General features: G+C 25.6%; 1 protein-coding gene across 1 annotated transcript; it reads right to left on the reverse strand.

Annotated features, from left to right (window-relative positions):
- Positions 1–3,579: 3,579 nt before the first annotated feature.
- LOC145828492 (somatostatin receptor type 2-like) lies at positions 3,580–12,752 on the reverse strand. The gene is made up of 11 exons (XM_082936246.1): positions 12,735–12,752; positions 10,668–10,794; positions 9,930–10,092; positions 9,216–9,397; positions 6,870–7,001; positions 6,452–6,549; positions 6,026–6,153; positions 5,732–5,968; positions 5,355–5,470; positions 4,035–4,166; positions 3,580–3,862 (listed from the first exon to the last, which is right to left on the reverse strand). Exons 1-11 carry the CDS (start codon positions 12,742–12,744, stop codon positions 3,778–3,780), a joined length of 1,410 nt encoding a protein of 469 aa, XP_082792372.1. The 5' UTR covers positions 12,745–12,752; the 3' UTR covers positions 3,580–3,777.
- Between the last annotated feature and the right edge of the window lie 3,365 nt (positions 12,753–16,117).

A 16,117-nucleotide genomic window follows, 5' to 3' on the forward strand; every position in this document is an offset into this window, starting at 1 on the left:
AATGCATATAATACTTTTTTACTGAATTTTATATTGGAAACAAAACATTTACTATTTTATTGCATTAAATTCAATAAACTTAGGCTTTCGTTCTTTAGACATAAAACTTTCTTGGTAAACTTATCATTTCTGTACAAAGTTTTTTTTTTTAAACTTAAGTTCGCTCTTTACAGTTAACTTCACTTGAGTTTTTCTAAGTTTAATAATTTAGTACATATATAACTGGAACTCTGATAAAATAATTAAATAGATAATTATTTTTATCCTGTAAAGGTTAGCACGCACACAATGTTTTTTAAGAAAAGAGTTCAATGTTAACAATTTACTACACGTACCATATCTTGAAACAAAACATTATTTTAAGGTTTACTAATAAAACAAAATACTGTCTTAAATCTTGCATTAATACACTATACTTGTCTTTATAAGTAAACTTAAAATGGTTGTTTTTCAGCTCGTAAATAATTAAAAAATTGAATTATTTGACATAGTAAATTTTAGTCAATTATAAACCTTATTTTAAATTTCTCTCACTTTAGACTTTGGTTTATAAACAAAACATTAAACAATCATAGTTTGCTGATATATTTCTAGGATAAAAAATTAATTGCTAAAAAAAGGGTTAAATTGATTTCTTTAGATTAAACATGTAGCTTTTATTTATAGATATACACAAAAAGAAAACAAAAGTTAAAAGCTACAAAGAAAAACCGTTCGAAATACTTCAAACTTATCTACAATCGATTATCAAGTTAACAGTTACTAGAAGATTTGTGTTTGATAAATTAAACTTATATAACATCTTGTCTAAATTATTCAAACAAGCTTTAGATAAAGTATCGAAACTTTTGTCGCTTTTATACTATCTACTATATTTATCAAAACATTTAGAATACAAAATGAAAATTGAAATAAAATTGCTTTAAATTTTTATCACAAATTTTTGTTTAGTTTTCTTTTCTTTCATTTCGTTTAACGGACTGCTTTATTACTAAAAATTTAAATATTTAGATGATAAAAAAGGAAATGGGTCACTTTTGCACGAGGGAAAACTTTTGCACGGCGACTCTTTTGAATGCAGGGTCATTTTTGCACAGCGACATTTTTGCATGATGACAGTTTTTCACGGCAGCATTTTTGCACTACCATACTTCAAGACAATACTGGCACGAAATCACATTTTTACAGTGACATTTTTCACAGCGACATTTTAGCACGATGGCTTTTTTGCACGCAACATCACTTTTGCATACAGGCCGATTAAATGTTTTTTAGCTAATACCAAATCTGTAACAAAAGAAAAAAAACTGAAAACTAAAATTTTATTACAATTCATAGCAAAGACAAAAATTCAAGATTTAAAATCTTAAACAATTAAAATTAATGTTAGAAAAAAAAAACTAAAGGATAAAATAAAATTATCTTTAAAAAGTTCATACCAGGGACAAAAAAATCAAACTTATTCAGAAACTAAGATAAAAAGAATACTAAAAGTGTAAGCAAATTGTTCTAATTTATTTTGTTAAAATTTTAAGTCATGAAAAATGCACTCTTTTTATCGCTCTTTTTATTCTCACGCAAAATAAAACAAGAAAATTCCATAAAACTAAAAAATAAATATCAAGTAAAATCTTGAATACCTTAACACTTCAAAAATCAACTAAATACTTATTTTTATTTAACAATTTTTTTAAATTGAAATAAATTTAAATGTTTTTCTTAAACAACTATTTAATGTTAACTTTAATTACAAGAGAGTATAAGTAAAAAGTCAGTCTTAAGATTCGTATTTTAAAGCCCTAGTAGACTAAGTTTATATTTCTATTTAAAAGTAAAGAAATTCAGTTTATCTTTATTTAAAGTATCATAAATTATTTTAGTTTAAAATTACAAAAAAAAAAGTGTATTTATCAAGTTCATTTAAATTAACATTATAAATATGACCTAAGTGAGTTGTAGTACGTTATTATATTGTTCTAGGTAAAACTTTAAATAAAAGTTTTAAATTAAATTTTCATTAAAAAATTATTACATTATTTATTCAAAATAATTTGCGTTTAAAAGCAAATTTTATTTAAGTTAATAAAGAAAAAAGTTATAAAAATATTTAAGAAAATAAAAGTTAGAAGCGTGAAAAAATGAAGCTCTGTTCAAAATTAACCGATTGTTTAAAATTTCCGCAGTGAATAAATATTTCCGTAAAAATATATCGCCGTTCAAAAATGACGCTTTGCAAAAATGTTGCCATGCAAATGTAACGTCGTGCAATAAGTGACGCCGTGGAAAAATCTCGACGTGTATAAATTTCGCCATGCAAAAATGACCCTGCGCTCATAAAAAAAAATCGCCGTGCAAAAGTGTCCCATCGTGCTAAAGTGACGCCGTGCAGAAGTGTCCACTCGTGCAAAAGTGACGGCGTACAAAAGTGTCCTTTCGTGCAAAATTGTCACCTCGTGTAAAAGTACCACCTCGTGCAAAAGTGACACCCACCCGATAAAAAAAAGTTATGTGTAATAGCTCGTAAGAAACTTTATAAGCATGTTGTGTACAACTCGATAACCCAAAGGTTCCTTTGTACATCAGGTCCTTAGACCAATTTTTTTGAGCGCTTTTTTTATCGTTCAATAAACAAAACAAGTGTTAATTTACAAAGCTTTGAAAAAAAAATTATAAAATTTAGTTACGGGCGAATAAAGCAATTTGCTCATAGCATTGTTTATTGAACGACAAAAAGAAGCGCTCAAAACTTTGGGTCCTACGACCTTGTTTACAAAGGAACCTATCCGTTATTAAGTCGTGCACCACTTGGATACAGTTTAAAGTCATTGTCAAGGACCTATAAAGTTACATTGTCCAGGATTATAAAGTATATGATTGATTTAACATTACTGAATAGTTTGTTGAGTTGTGTCTCTAGTTTTTTTTTATTATATAGTAAATGATAAAATTTAAATTTAGATATAACTAAAATTTTTTTTTTAATAATTCAAATAGGAAATTATGCAAATATACTTAAAAGTGTATTCTTATATATACTAAAACTAAGATTAATGATGGGAAATGTTTTTTCATAATATAACTTATCAATCTAAGTTTTTATTACAGTTTATTATTGAAAACTAGTTACAATGTTTAAACTTTTATACATTTGCTATCATTACGAAACGCTTTAATCCAAAATGAACTATTTTTTATTAGAACCTAGTTTCAACTTTTTAAATTTAATCTCATTGTATCTTTTTACATTATTAAAAAGCACATTGAAAATAAAATTTATGTATGTATGAAGGTATAACTTAAAAAAATAATTCAAAGTAAATAGGTTCAAAAATTGAAATATTTTTAATTTTTAGCGACAAAAAGCAATAAAGAAGTTTGTTTTTTATTTTTAATCCGTTTTTCTTAATTGAATTAAAAAACATCCTTGAACAGTTGTATGAATAAATTTAAAAACAAAAGTTAAAACTATTTTTAAAATAGATAATATTACACTTCCAAATACATTTATATATTTGTATTTTAATGACTTATAAGGAAAAATAATAACATTTTCATTCAGAATGAAAAATACTTGGTATTTATAAAGTTGACACTAAGTAGTAGAATTAGTTAGAAAATCAGTGAAAATTTACTCAAAACTATATTTTTAAAGACGTTTTTCTACTTAAAAGCTGTTATATAAAAACTATTAAAAGAGGTTGAAAAAGTTTATTGTTTAGTATTAAATTTTTTCGAAAAAAAACACAAGAAATATGTAGTAATTTGATGTTTATCAATTTAAAAAGTGCTTTCCATTATTTTGTTTTCATTTCCCAGTGATAATTCTTTACTTTTACTGCTTACTTCTGACACTACGTTGCTTCTAATAAACACAAATTAAGTACAATTTATTAGATACTTTTTGTCTTAATTTTTTAGCATTAAATGTAAACAAAGCTAATTTAAAATTACAAAAAAATTATGAATAAAAAAGCTGGAAACTTAAATGTTTATAAAAACTTACTTGTTTATCTTTATAAATAAAAAAAACCCACTTGATTTTTGTTACAACAGTGTGGGTCATATCATTTCTGTTGTTATGGTTTTTTGAGTTTGACAGCATAATACTTGTTTTGCTAACAAATTCTTTGCTTCCAATTGATGCACTAAGCTTACGGGTTGCATCCCTAGTTGTTTTAATTTAAGCTCTTACTTATCAATAAGACTGTTTACTTAATCAGTTTAATTTCTATAGGCTTATGTATAGTTTTTTATTTAGACTTAGCAAACACAAATAATAATTGTATATTTTTAATACCAAACGTAAGTTCGTTATGCTTCTTTATATCATTTTATTTTAACTACTTAGGTTTATTTGATGTTTATACTATAAAAAAAATGTAGCTAAATGAATAATATATAAAAAAAATTAAAGTTAAACTGCATGTAAATTTATGTGTTATAACAAGATTTACAAACTTTTTTTTACATGCTAAGCTTGCATAACTTTTCCTATTAACAAAAAACTATAAGAAAGTAAATATCACCAATAAAAAAATGTTGTAGCCATAAAAATCAGCGCAAATTAAATAATAACTTATAGTACACTGAAAAATCACCCAAAATGTTTTTTTCTATTTCATGCTTTTTATCTTTGATTTTATTTCTAGCAACGCGACTGTTTTCCGTCTTTGCCCGTTCGTGAGTACATGCCTTTTCTTTTTGTGAGCCGTTTAAGGAGTACCTGTTCTTCGATAAAAACCATTTTCGCCTGCTAACATCGCGAAACTCTCTGCGAAAATGTTCGTTTATGGATGCGATTGAGCAGAAAGACTTTGTAACAAACTAATTACAAGAGTAAAAGTAAACTGAACGGATAGAGAAGCGTTTAGCTAAAACCATTTTATTAATTAGCAATAAATTGAGCATATGTTTTGTCTTGATAACGCAAATTTTATTTGAGCTCAGCAGAGCTAAAAGCTTTTCCATCAAAATTAGATAAGCAAAGTTAAACGATTCGAAACGCAAATAAGCGGATGCTTTTATTCATGCATTACCACATTTAGAGCCAACTGTTCTGCCGATTACTATTGTTTACTAAAAGCCACAGTAGAAGTTGTGTAACATAAATTTCATGCTGCAGATTACATACGATTGCATCGTGAAGTTGTAACAGCGCAAAGTTGCTTGGTTGCTCATACCAACATCACGACTTTATGGTTTTATCGCTAACTTCTCCAGGAAGTTGCGTTACGACTTTCATGACGTAAAAAATCAGTCTAGAAAAGCTTTTTTTTTGAAAAAGCGACATGCAAGTTTAAAAGAAAAACACTTGCGGCTGTTAGAGAAAAAGTATAGTTACATACAGCACTTACGACCAACGCCGGGAAAAGTTAGTGCCTAAAAAGCTGTACAAATAAGGATTCAAAGCAGAGTTTAGATACCCCAATAATCCTCCGATAGCTCCTAAGGTGTAGCAGTAAGTACTGTCCTGTAGTTAAAAAAAAAATAAACTTTTATGTTTTTAATGAAAGAAAAGTGTACAGTTACTGTATATAAATAGAAAAGTTAAAACAACATCAAAAAACTATTTTAAATGAAATAGTATACTAAAACGTATATATTTTGATACAAAAACATTGTTTTTTTTTAGTTGAAACTAATGTCGTTTTTGCATTTGTTCAAACCAACTACAAATCTATTTCATAACTCTGTTTCAGAGCATACATACAACTAGAAAAATAAAACTGACGTGACCACCAGGAACGGTGATGCCGACTATTTTGGCGATGTGGGTGGCGTGAAAGAGGACCCAGCAGAGCGTGAAGGAGACGACCAGGGTGGCGCACATGAAGGTCACCCTCCGCCTGTCCTTCGCCGACTTCGTCTTCCTCCTCTTCTCCGAGCAGCCCTTCTCCGGTTTGAGCGAGGTGCGGACCTGCGTCTTGTGCAGCTTGGCGATGATTAGGCCGTACGAGAACACCATCACCTGTGAGTGTGAAAGTGTAAGGTGTCTTTGAAGATTTTAGTTGAAAGAACGGCTTACTGTGAGCGGCACGAGGAACATGATGAAGAAGTTGAAGTAGAGGATCGACTTGAAGATGGCGGTGGTTCCCGAGTAGTCACAAACCACCGGCTCCTCTTCTGACAAGAGCGAAACGTTTTCTGAATATTCTTTTGTATATGATGTTTAGTTACGAGTGACCTCTTATTTTATAAAAATTGTCTATGTCGATCGTTAGAAGTTGAAGTTTAAGATTTTACGGTTAAAAAGGTAAATAAAATGTTAAATCATGGGTGAACTGCGGCTTTGAATTACTTTCGGCAAATGAACATAAACTACTTTTTAAAATTTTTCTAATCGTTTAGTACAATATTTTTTTACCAAAAATATTTAATTATGACAAAATGAAAATATGTTAAGTTTTTATTTAAATTTTTTTGGTGTAACATTATTTTATGTTTTACTTACCGTAGTTGTCATAATAAGCAGATGAATTTTCTACATAGTAGCTATCATTTCCATAATCAGTTTTTGTGATTGTAAGGAACTGAGATTCATAATTATTCCTGTAGTTTGATGACTTAATGTTCAGTATTTTAGAAAATAAAATAAAAAACCAAGTATATGAATACAAAATTTATTTAAGTTAAAAAATTAGTTTAATGTTAGTTAAGATTAGACCAATAATGCTTTAGAGTTTTAAAAACTTTATTTTTAGCTTTTTCCTAAGATAAATAAATAAATATATTAATAAATACTTTGTCAAACAAGTTTTTAATATAACTTAAGAAAAATTTTACTATCTTTTAATTAAATAACAAAAAACAAACAATTAAATTCATACTCTTTAAAAAGTTGATAAATTAATATTTTACTTTATTCAAACCTGCAATGACCAGATTCGACTGGAATTTTAGATGCATCTTTAATGCACCCTTCGAGCTCATTATCTTCCAATGAGGAAGCAATGCATAGCTCTGTGTAGTTAGTAGTTTCAGGTGTAAGCTCAAACTCGTATCTGTAAACAATTGTATGTGCATAGTTGATGTGTGTTGATTTTTATGGAAGTTTGTTAAGATTATACTTATAAATTAGTTTATTGTTTATTTTTTACTCAACAAAATCTTGCTGCTATAACTGTTTTGGTTATTTTTTTATAAGAAGTAAACGAGATTCAGTTGTAGAATAGTTGTTTTAAACTTTTACTTAACTTATTTTAAAACTAAGCGAAAGGATTTTTATTATGTTTTAATTTAAGTAGACAAATTAATATAAAAAAAGGAAGTTAAAAATTTTGAAACATGTGTTTTATTTTAAACAAATAAATACTTAATACTAGGGTTTCATTTATTGTTTTCGATTAAAACTAACTAATTTAAATATTAGTTTTTGCTGATAACCAAAGACTTGTTGTTAAGCTTTAAAAAGCTACCAAAACATGACCTTGAAAACTTATTTTGTTAAAATAAAAATACTATTTACAAAAAAACTTGTTTATAACTTTCGTCTTTAGTTTCTTGGTTTTCAAATTGTATTTTTTTAAATATTTTCAAAAAAAATCGATAAACAATATCTAATCAAAAAAAGAACTGTAGACAGGTTACGACCTTAGCTTAAACTAAAGTTTAAAATTCACTGCATTAGATTAAAGAAGAAAGTGCAAACCAACTTTATCGATTTTTCCGTTCACCATGTTGATTTTAAAATACGGAATAGTTAATCTTAATATAAACAAACGTTAAAACAGAATTTTCTCTCTAAATTAGTAAAAATAATAGCTAAATCTTGCTTTAATTTTAAGTTTACTAAAAATATACGAAATGAAAATTTTGACATGCTTTTCTACTTTACGTGACGAAAAAAAATCATTTTTCAGTAAACAATTATAATAATAGTATCAAAGTTTATATAATTGAATTTAGCAAAGCTGTTAAATTATGCCTTAAAAAGCTAGTTTACATAAAGAACATAAAATTTTTTATTAGGATAAAGTTTTTTTTAATGTATTTTCCAGAAAAAAAGTGTTTAAACATAAAAATTTAAAAACTCACTGCTCGTAACACTTAAAGTCAACAGAAAATCATTTAACTCACTTGTTTTAAACAACTTAAGTTTTTGCAAAAAAACATTTACTCTAAGTAAATAATAGAATTTAGAATTTCTTTCACAAAAATGTTAGTTTTAAGTACTAGTAGCTCAAATATCACAGTGTGCTTATTATCATTAACAAATATTAATTTGCTTGAATTTACTTTGAAAACACGTTAAACTATCTTTTTAAGCATCATGTTTTAAAAAAGATTTTCTAATCAAACTATTAGACTTATACCTGTTTATCGATTTAAATTTTTGAATGTAATTTTATTTCGATTTAGACGGTGATAAACTTACAAGTGTTACAAAAACATGTTTTTAGTATCCTGTAGTTGTTTTTTTAAACTTGCAAAACTTCAGTTTGTATGTGTTCTAAACACATGAGCTGTAAACTAACTCCTATACTGTACTAAATTATCCTAAACTTTAAACAAAAGCAACCTTATATGTTTTTAACAAAACTCAATTCATCACAATTTGTGTTATGTGAACATTGTGAATTAGTTTAACACAATTGACATTGTGCATCTCAAGGTGTTGTATGTCATTACCGCATATGCTACATCAGTTAAATTTTCTTATAACAGTCACGTATGTGAAGTCGAAAAAGACAAATAAGTTAAGTAAAAAAAAACACAACATCAGACTTACATAAAAAAAATTCAAATTTTTTTAAGACGGTATGGAAATTAAACCCGTTTAAAATGATATTTAAACTCGAAATAAAACTACTGTGTAAAAGTCAACAGACATTCGGTTTTAGCACAATTATTTTTTGAGCCCAAATTGTTTAACAACAGAAATGTTATCTAAAAAATTTCTTAAATTAATAAAATTTTAGATACAATGTTTAAATTTAAAATTTTGCAGATTTTTAATTTCTCAAAAAGAAAAGAAAAATAAGTAATATGGTTTTAAATATGATTTTTCTTACTTGGGAAAAAAACGTTATGGCTCTTTATTTTTTTTAAATTCTATTTATGAGCTGCTTGCTGAAACTATCAAAGTTCATTTTATTTCAAAGTTATTGAATTGTTTACTGTAAACTTTACTAATATAAATTTCTAAAAGTGTTTAGTTAACTGAACTTAATTCAAAGAGTGTTTTTATTTCTGTTCGTTATTTAAGTAAAACTCACTGGCATTTACAGTTGGGCTGCGTCCCGGTTTTTGTGCTGTACATGGCAATTGGGGTGCAAAGCAGAATGGCGACCACCCACGTGACCACTGTTATGCACGATGCTGCCCACTGGCGACGAAACTTTTGCAACTTTTCAGAAAAGCTGTGGCAAACCGCAATGTATCGATCGATGCTCATTATCTGTTGATGTTTCATACGTCTGTCATAGCTACAAGTTCAGCCGAGACTTTAGTAAACAAATTTTGAACATGAAATTTTAGCTTATAACAACAGCTGTAATATGTTTTTTTTTTTTCATTTGCAAAAATAACTTAGCATTTAAATCAAAATTGTATGTAATGAAATTAAAAATGCATACTATTTTTCACATACTAATTTCAAATAAAAGACACAACTTTTTGAAGAAGATAGTCTTGTTTAAGTTTCTATAAAATATTAATTTTAAAGTTAAAAACCTTAATTTATTAGATTATAGCGATAATAGACTTAGATAATAAATCTTTGAAAAACATAAAAGAAATGATTTTTTTAGTTTAAATTTATAAACCTGTTTTTCAAACAAATTGAAGACAAATTAAAATCAATAAAAACAAACTTTCCTAAACAAAACTTTTTTTGTATGTTTTAAGATAAACAGTTTTAACTTGTAAATATTTTAAAAAATATATATCAACAAAATAAGCCAAGAATTTTATAAACAGTAATACTTTACCATTAAAAAGAGGATTGAAGCGTAGTAATTGATAAAAAGTATGCATTCTTTTGCCTTACACATCCAATTTGGGTAAACCCATTCGTTGTTTAAGTCTTCATTTGCCTTGAAAGGCAGTGTTAATAGAAAAACCGTGTCAGCTACAGCTAGTTGCAGTACATACCTAATTTATTCATTAAATCATTACTAAAAACTGTTGTTTTTCACCAGGTCTAAACCCATTAGCTAGTAATGTAGTATGAATTCCACGTTTAGAAAAAAAAAATATTATATCAACTAATTTTGTTGCTTCTATTCTAAACTTTTAAGCAAGCTAGTTAAGAGTTTCGTATTTATAAAAAATGCTTGATTTAGTTGGAAATATTATTTTGCTTGCATTTTTAAACATATAACTCTGATTGATTAATGTTATTACAAAAAATTTGACCAATAAATTTATTTAGTTATAGCTTTTGTTTTAGTTTTAAAATATTTATACCAACATTTTTTCAGTCACGAAGTTAGTTTTTCTAAAGTTTAAGAGCTGTACTATCAAATAACTTCCGGTTTTTTAACTTAAAAATACATTATATCTAAATGTTTGGTATAAAATGAATTTTATATTTCAAACTTTAAAAAAGATATTTTAACAAATGTTCTTTATTATATTGAAAATTATTACATTTTACAGTCCTTATCACAAGCGATTTTAAAAACAAACAGACTACAAGTTTAATATAAAAGTGTGCTAATTCTTACCAGTGAGTGACTGATTTTTTGTACTCTTTTAAGATGAAAATGACAAAAATTGTCATTGAATTTCCGAAAAGACCAAGAATGCAGATCAATATGGAAAATGTAATTTTCGCCCAATCGATGTTGTAAGCTGTTGTTATTTCAAAAATTCAAAACTAAAAAACAAAAAACATTTTTTTTTGGATGTGTAGTTTATGGTAAAATTTTCTTATTAGTTTTTTTTTTTGCAAGTTCAAATTCAACTAGTTGTTCCTTGTTTACTTTCTAATAAATAATAAAACTAAACTAAAACAACCTTACTGACACTTGATACGGTGATAAGATTAAAAATGAAAGGTTAAGATAATTAATAATGAAAGTATAAACAGTTTTTTTTTGTTACTAGACATGGAATTTTTTTTCAAAAGACAGCATCACTTTTTAACCATTTTTAAATTATAATCAAGTGTTTTGTAAAAAATTAAATTTTTAATATACCATTTAATACATGATGAGTTTTTTTTTTCTATTTTTGTCTAAAATGTTTCTTAACGATTAGTACAAAGCTCACTTATGACTTTTTAGTTATCAAGATAAACTTATAAATGAACAATAAAATACTAAGCTTAACTTAATCATTTAAAAATAATGCAAAACTTTATTAATAAATTAATTTTATTTTTATTTTTAGAGGTTCTTACCTAATACTTTAAAAACCTAGCAGTTTTTATTTTTTTTTATCTTTTAAAGGTTTTTATTTGAAGTCTAAAATATCTTTAAACGGTAATATAATGTGTCACTAGTCTACTAAGGTGTATATTTGAAAACAAACTAAAAAAAGTCAATTACAAGTACTTTTATTATTGATAAGTATCATAACTTTTCTATGTAACTGAGTTATTTATTGATGCTTCAAGCTGGTAAAGAAAGATATTAAGTTTTAACGTAAACTAAGGACTCAATACCACGAGTGTATAATACATATTACACATTGTGTACTATTGAAACTTTTTGACCTTTAAAAATTAATATTTTTTTTAACATGAATAAAGATGAAAGAATAAATTAGTAGGGTTAAGTGAGGTTTTCATAACAGGGAGAAAACATAAGATAAAGATACAAGTATATTTAATGGTATGTAATCTTAATAAGAAGTGGTCTATTTAGTATTTTGTTTACTGAACGATAAAGAAAGCAATCAAAAAGTTTGTTCTCAGGACCTGTGTACGTAAACAACCTTTCGATTATTTGACGTTTTTTTTTTGTATGCAAAATTTTTCGATTTTGATCTTTGTTAACTTTATATAACTTCTAAATCACAAAGAACCTTTGCAGTATTTTTCTGCGAAACTTAAAAAAAAATCTTTAAAATATAATAACTTATTAGTTTAAGTTAAAACTCAAAGAACTGGCAGAAGACAGTTATTGTAGAGCCAAACAAAAAGTAATGATTTTAAGCGTAAAATGTAAACTAAGCAATATTAGTATATAGCTTAAAAAAGTTTCAGTCTTTTAATTTAATCAGAAAAAAATAACTCAGATAAAATAAATACAAGGATAGAAAATTTCAGCAACTATAAATCAAGTGTTTTTGTTGCACACTTAACTTAGAGTTGGTTAAGAAAGAAGATTAACTTTGAAAGTTTGAAATTGTAGAAAACAAATTTATTTCATGCATACAAACATTGTGTTTAGTTAAAAGCATATAAAACGTGCAAACTGGTTTGATTTGTTTTCATACGAAACTATTACTCAACAAACGTCTTAATTTTCGTAAATCTCTAATTATTTTTTACAACTTTTATTAAAAAAACCTTTTAATACACTTTTCAACGATTATTTTATGTTAATTAAATACAACTTTTAGTACAAATTGTAGTTAAATAAACAGAAAGTTTTAAAAACTCTAGCGGTTTTTGAAATAAAATATATAAACTACTTATAAACCTTGTACATATACTGTTTATAAATAAATAAAATTTTTGATTAAACGAACTAAAAATAATTCAAGAAATATTAAAACTTGAAAAATTACTTAAACCTGAATATTTATATTCAACACTGATAAAACTTTATAAACTGTTTTCTTACTTTCAAACATTTCATCTATTTGAGCGTCTCTGTCAGTTGTGTAGCTTTTGAACATTTCAACTGGTAAGTAACTAGTTGTTTCATTTGCAAAAACATTATTGTAGTCTATGCTTAACATTACGTATGCAGTTTGTAGCTTATACTCTGTAGTGGTTGTTAGTTAGTAAATTTGTTTTATTTTCTTATGACTTAATTGTACCTGGAGACTTAAAAACAATTAAGTACCATTTCTTACAAAAAATGTCTTAACTGTTACTTGTAGACTCTTCTAAACACTACAGAACAAGTTCTCTCGCATCTATTTCCTATTTATACGCCCGCGACGTAAGCAAACGAAAAAATATATCTATGTGCTAAGAGCCACTTTTTCCAATAAAACTATTTCCTATTAGTTTTTTGAAGCTAATCACTTATTTGTATAATTTTAAACACTAATTATTTATCTCAACAATGTTTTAGAACTTATATAAATAAGAAAATGTTAGTACTTTGTTATAAGTTTAAAAAAAGTTAAAAAAATAATAAAATAGTTATGATGAATTTCTAAATAAAATTACCTCGTATTTGAAACTTCCAAATTCCATGAAAACAAAAAAAAATCTAGCAAAAATATAAAATCTATTCATAAAAATGATCCTCAGTTTTTATTTTAAGTTGGTTGTTGTCGTATACAACATCAACAATTTTTTTTTTTCAAAAATCAACAATAAGTAAGCTAAGATAAGTTTTTAAAACCATTAGTTGTTAAACAGATAAGATTGAGACTACGAGAAACAGATTTTATTTGTTTTATATATATGCTGTGTAAAATAATTTAATTAAAATTAATTTTGAAAAAAAAAAATGATAAAATTCAATCTAACAACACATAGTATCTATTTAATAGTTTATAAACTGGACTACTGATAAAAATTAAGTAACGAAAAGTCATTCTTCAAAAACTTAAATGAAAGAGTTTTAAATATTGTTGCTTAAAATCGTTTTTGGCTTTGTGTCAAAATCAGATTAAATGCTTTTGTTTACTTTAGGGTTAATCAGTTTTTAATTTGAAAGGTAAAACAAGTTGAAATTAGTTCTTTGATTACATATTTTTTTTTCTAAGCAAAATTATATCTAAACACAGTTAAAAAGTGATGCTCACTCAGGGTAAGTGATACAGTAAAAATTTTCAATTATAAACCTTAACGTAGACAAAAAATTGTTTTTAGTTCGCTAGGCAGTAATTGACAGTACTGACAGTATGTGCCAATGCATTTTTTAGAAATAGTTAATTTAGTCTAAAGTAGGGTGTCTTCTTAAAAAACAGATATTAGAATTATTTAAATAAAAAAAAGAAAACTTATGCTATTAAACTGTTAAGTAAAAATATATTTCTCACATTTTAGTTATAAGTTTTGCTTATGTAAAATTGTTATGTAATGTAAAAAAGTGTTTCAGTTTATGACTATTCATAAGTTTAAAACAGATATAAGAAGCTAAATTATAAAAATAAATATCTGATCAAAAGATATGTAAATTTATAGTAACAGAACAATGAAAGTTTGTTCGTTATGAATATTTTATCAAACCGCTTAAAAACAATTAAAATAAAACTATACTATATCAAAAGTCCATTCAGAGTTTAGATGTAGATAATAATAATAATTATGTTGTAAATATTCAGTTAGAAAACTTGCTTCATATTAATACAATGCCTGATAAACTTATTTACAATTTACTTCAGTTGCTAGGAATTTAACTCTTTGAGAAGACTAAAAGGGTTCTAAAACTATACTTATTTTTAAAACAAAAAAAGTTGTAAAGATGTTTTTTAAGCATAAAAAATAATACGTGATTATTGAGTATATGCCGAATGCGTACTCAAAACAGAGTAATCACACTTACCACTTGAGTTATTAGATGTAAACAAATGCTTTACAAACTTTAGATATTTTTAGACTATTGAGTAGCTTTTAAAGATTATTACAATAACATTTTAACTTAATGAATTTTAACTTCCTAAAAAAATAGATAAAACCTACTTTTTTGTCTTAAGTATTTTTCAAATTTTATTCTAATTAAGTCTATTCAATTGCTACTTTTGCTGTGATAAAAGTGTTCTCATTCATGTATTTTTTTATTTTTTGATAAAATTATTTCGTGTCGGATGTGCCAACAGTTGACTTGCGATGATTTTTACTTACTTTACAAACTTTTGTAATGAATTTATATTGTGCAGGCATCTGTCTTTACAAATCAGTTTTGCCAAAGAAAAAATATATAGTTGACTAACATTTTCAATTAATTTGATTAAAAATTAGTAAATAATCAATTTTGCTAAAACTTAGCAATTAATAGAAGCAGTATAAAAACAAAATTAATGAGTGTAGTATAGTCGTTGCTAACGAATACTTTAAACTTTTTTTAAAAACAGTGTCTTAAGAAATAAGGTTTAAAAACGTTTATATCTCAACGATAAGGTCTATCTGTATAAAAAATATTATCAATTTCTAATATTTGTTTAAACGTTTTTTGTTATTTACATATTAGTTTTTTTCATCATTTATAACAAATGATTAGTCTATTTCTGACAATACAACATATACAACATTATTTTGATACTTAAAGAATTTAAAATAAATTAACAGTGTTAAGCTAAAAATTGCAAGTTTGGGTTAATAACATTAGTACATTAATAAACAAGAAAAATTTGGTATGTTCATGTTTAGGAAAAAAAAAATGTTATGGTTTATATTCATAATTAAAAAAATATATTATTAATAACACTGTGATCAGTATATTGTTATCTTTTCAGATTTCGAGGAGAACTATCTTTTACTTTTGATCATTGCAACTTTAGAAAAATATAATCAAATACATTTTAAGGCTTTTTTGCAATTTACAGACCAACTAGACTTTTTCGTAAACTAGTTTCATTTCCAATTGTGCCAAAATAGTCCAAACCTAAAGGTTTTATTTGATTTTTTTAAATAAAAAATTTTAACACATTAAATTTAATGTTTAAAGTTCTTTAATGTAATATAACTTAAATTAACATATTAATTTACTTGAATAGTTTAAACTACTACAATAAAAAATAAGCAGTGTTTAATATAAAAAAAAAAAAATTAGTATTAAAACTCTTTAGTGGATAATAATTAAATTTTCTTAAATAAAACTTTTACAAAAGTTCTTTTTAGTCACCAGAAATTGTATTTTTTTAAATTGGTCTTTTTCAAAGTTTTAATTAAAACAATGCTTATTGGACTTACTGAACTAACAGTTAGTAGAAAAGCTTTTAAGAACTGTTAGACTAAACAATTTGGTTTAAACTTGAAACTTATACAAATAAATTATTCAAACAAACAAAACATTTTAGCTTTTACCATTACATGTAGCACAAC

The sequence above is a fragment of the Thalia democratica genome, chromosome 2 (assembly GCF_965202585.1).
Source record: "Thalia democratica chromosome 2, ktThaDemo2.hap1.1, whole genome shotgun sequence".
NCBI classification, from domain to species: Eukaryota; Metazoa; Chordata; class Thaliacea; order Salpida; family Salpidae; genus Thalia; species Thalia democratica.

Excerpts from the sequence above, each read along its gene's own strand:
- LOC145828492 (XM_082936246.1), bottom strand. Across the intron at positions 6,154-6,451 it reads TGCTTATTATGACAACTACG|AATATTCAGAAAACGTTTCG; the intron begins GTAAGTAAAACA and ends CATATACAAAAG. Across the intron at positions 3,863-4,034 it reads ACTGTTGTAACAAAAATCAA|AAGCAACGTAGTGTCAGAAG; the intron begins GTGGGTTTTTTT and ends TGTGTTTATTAG.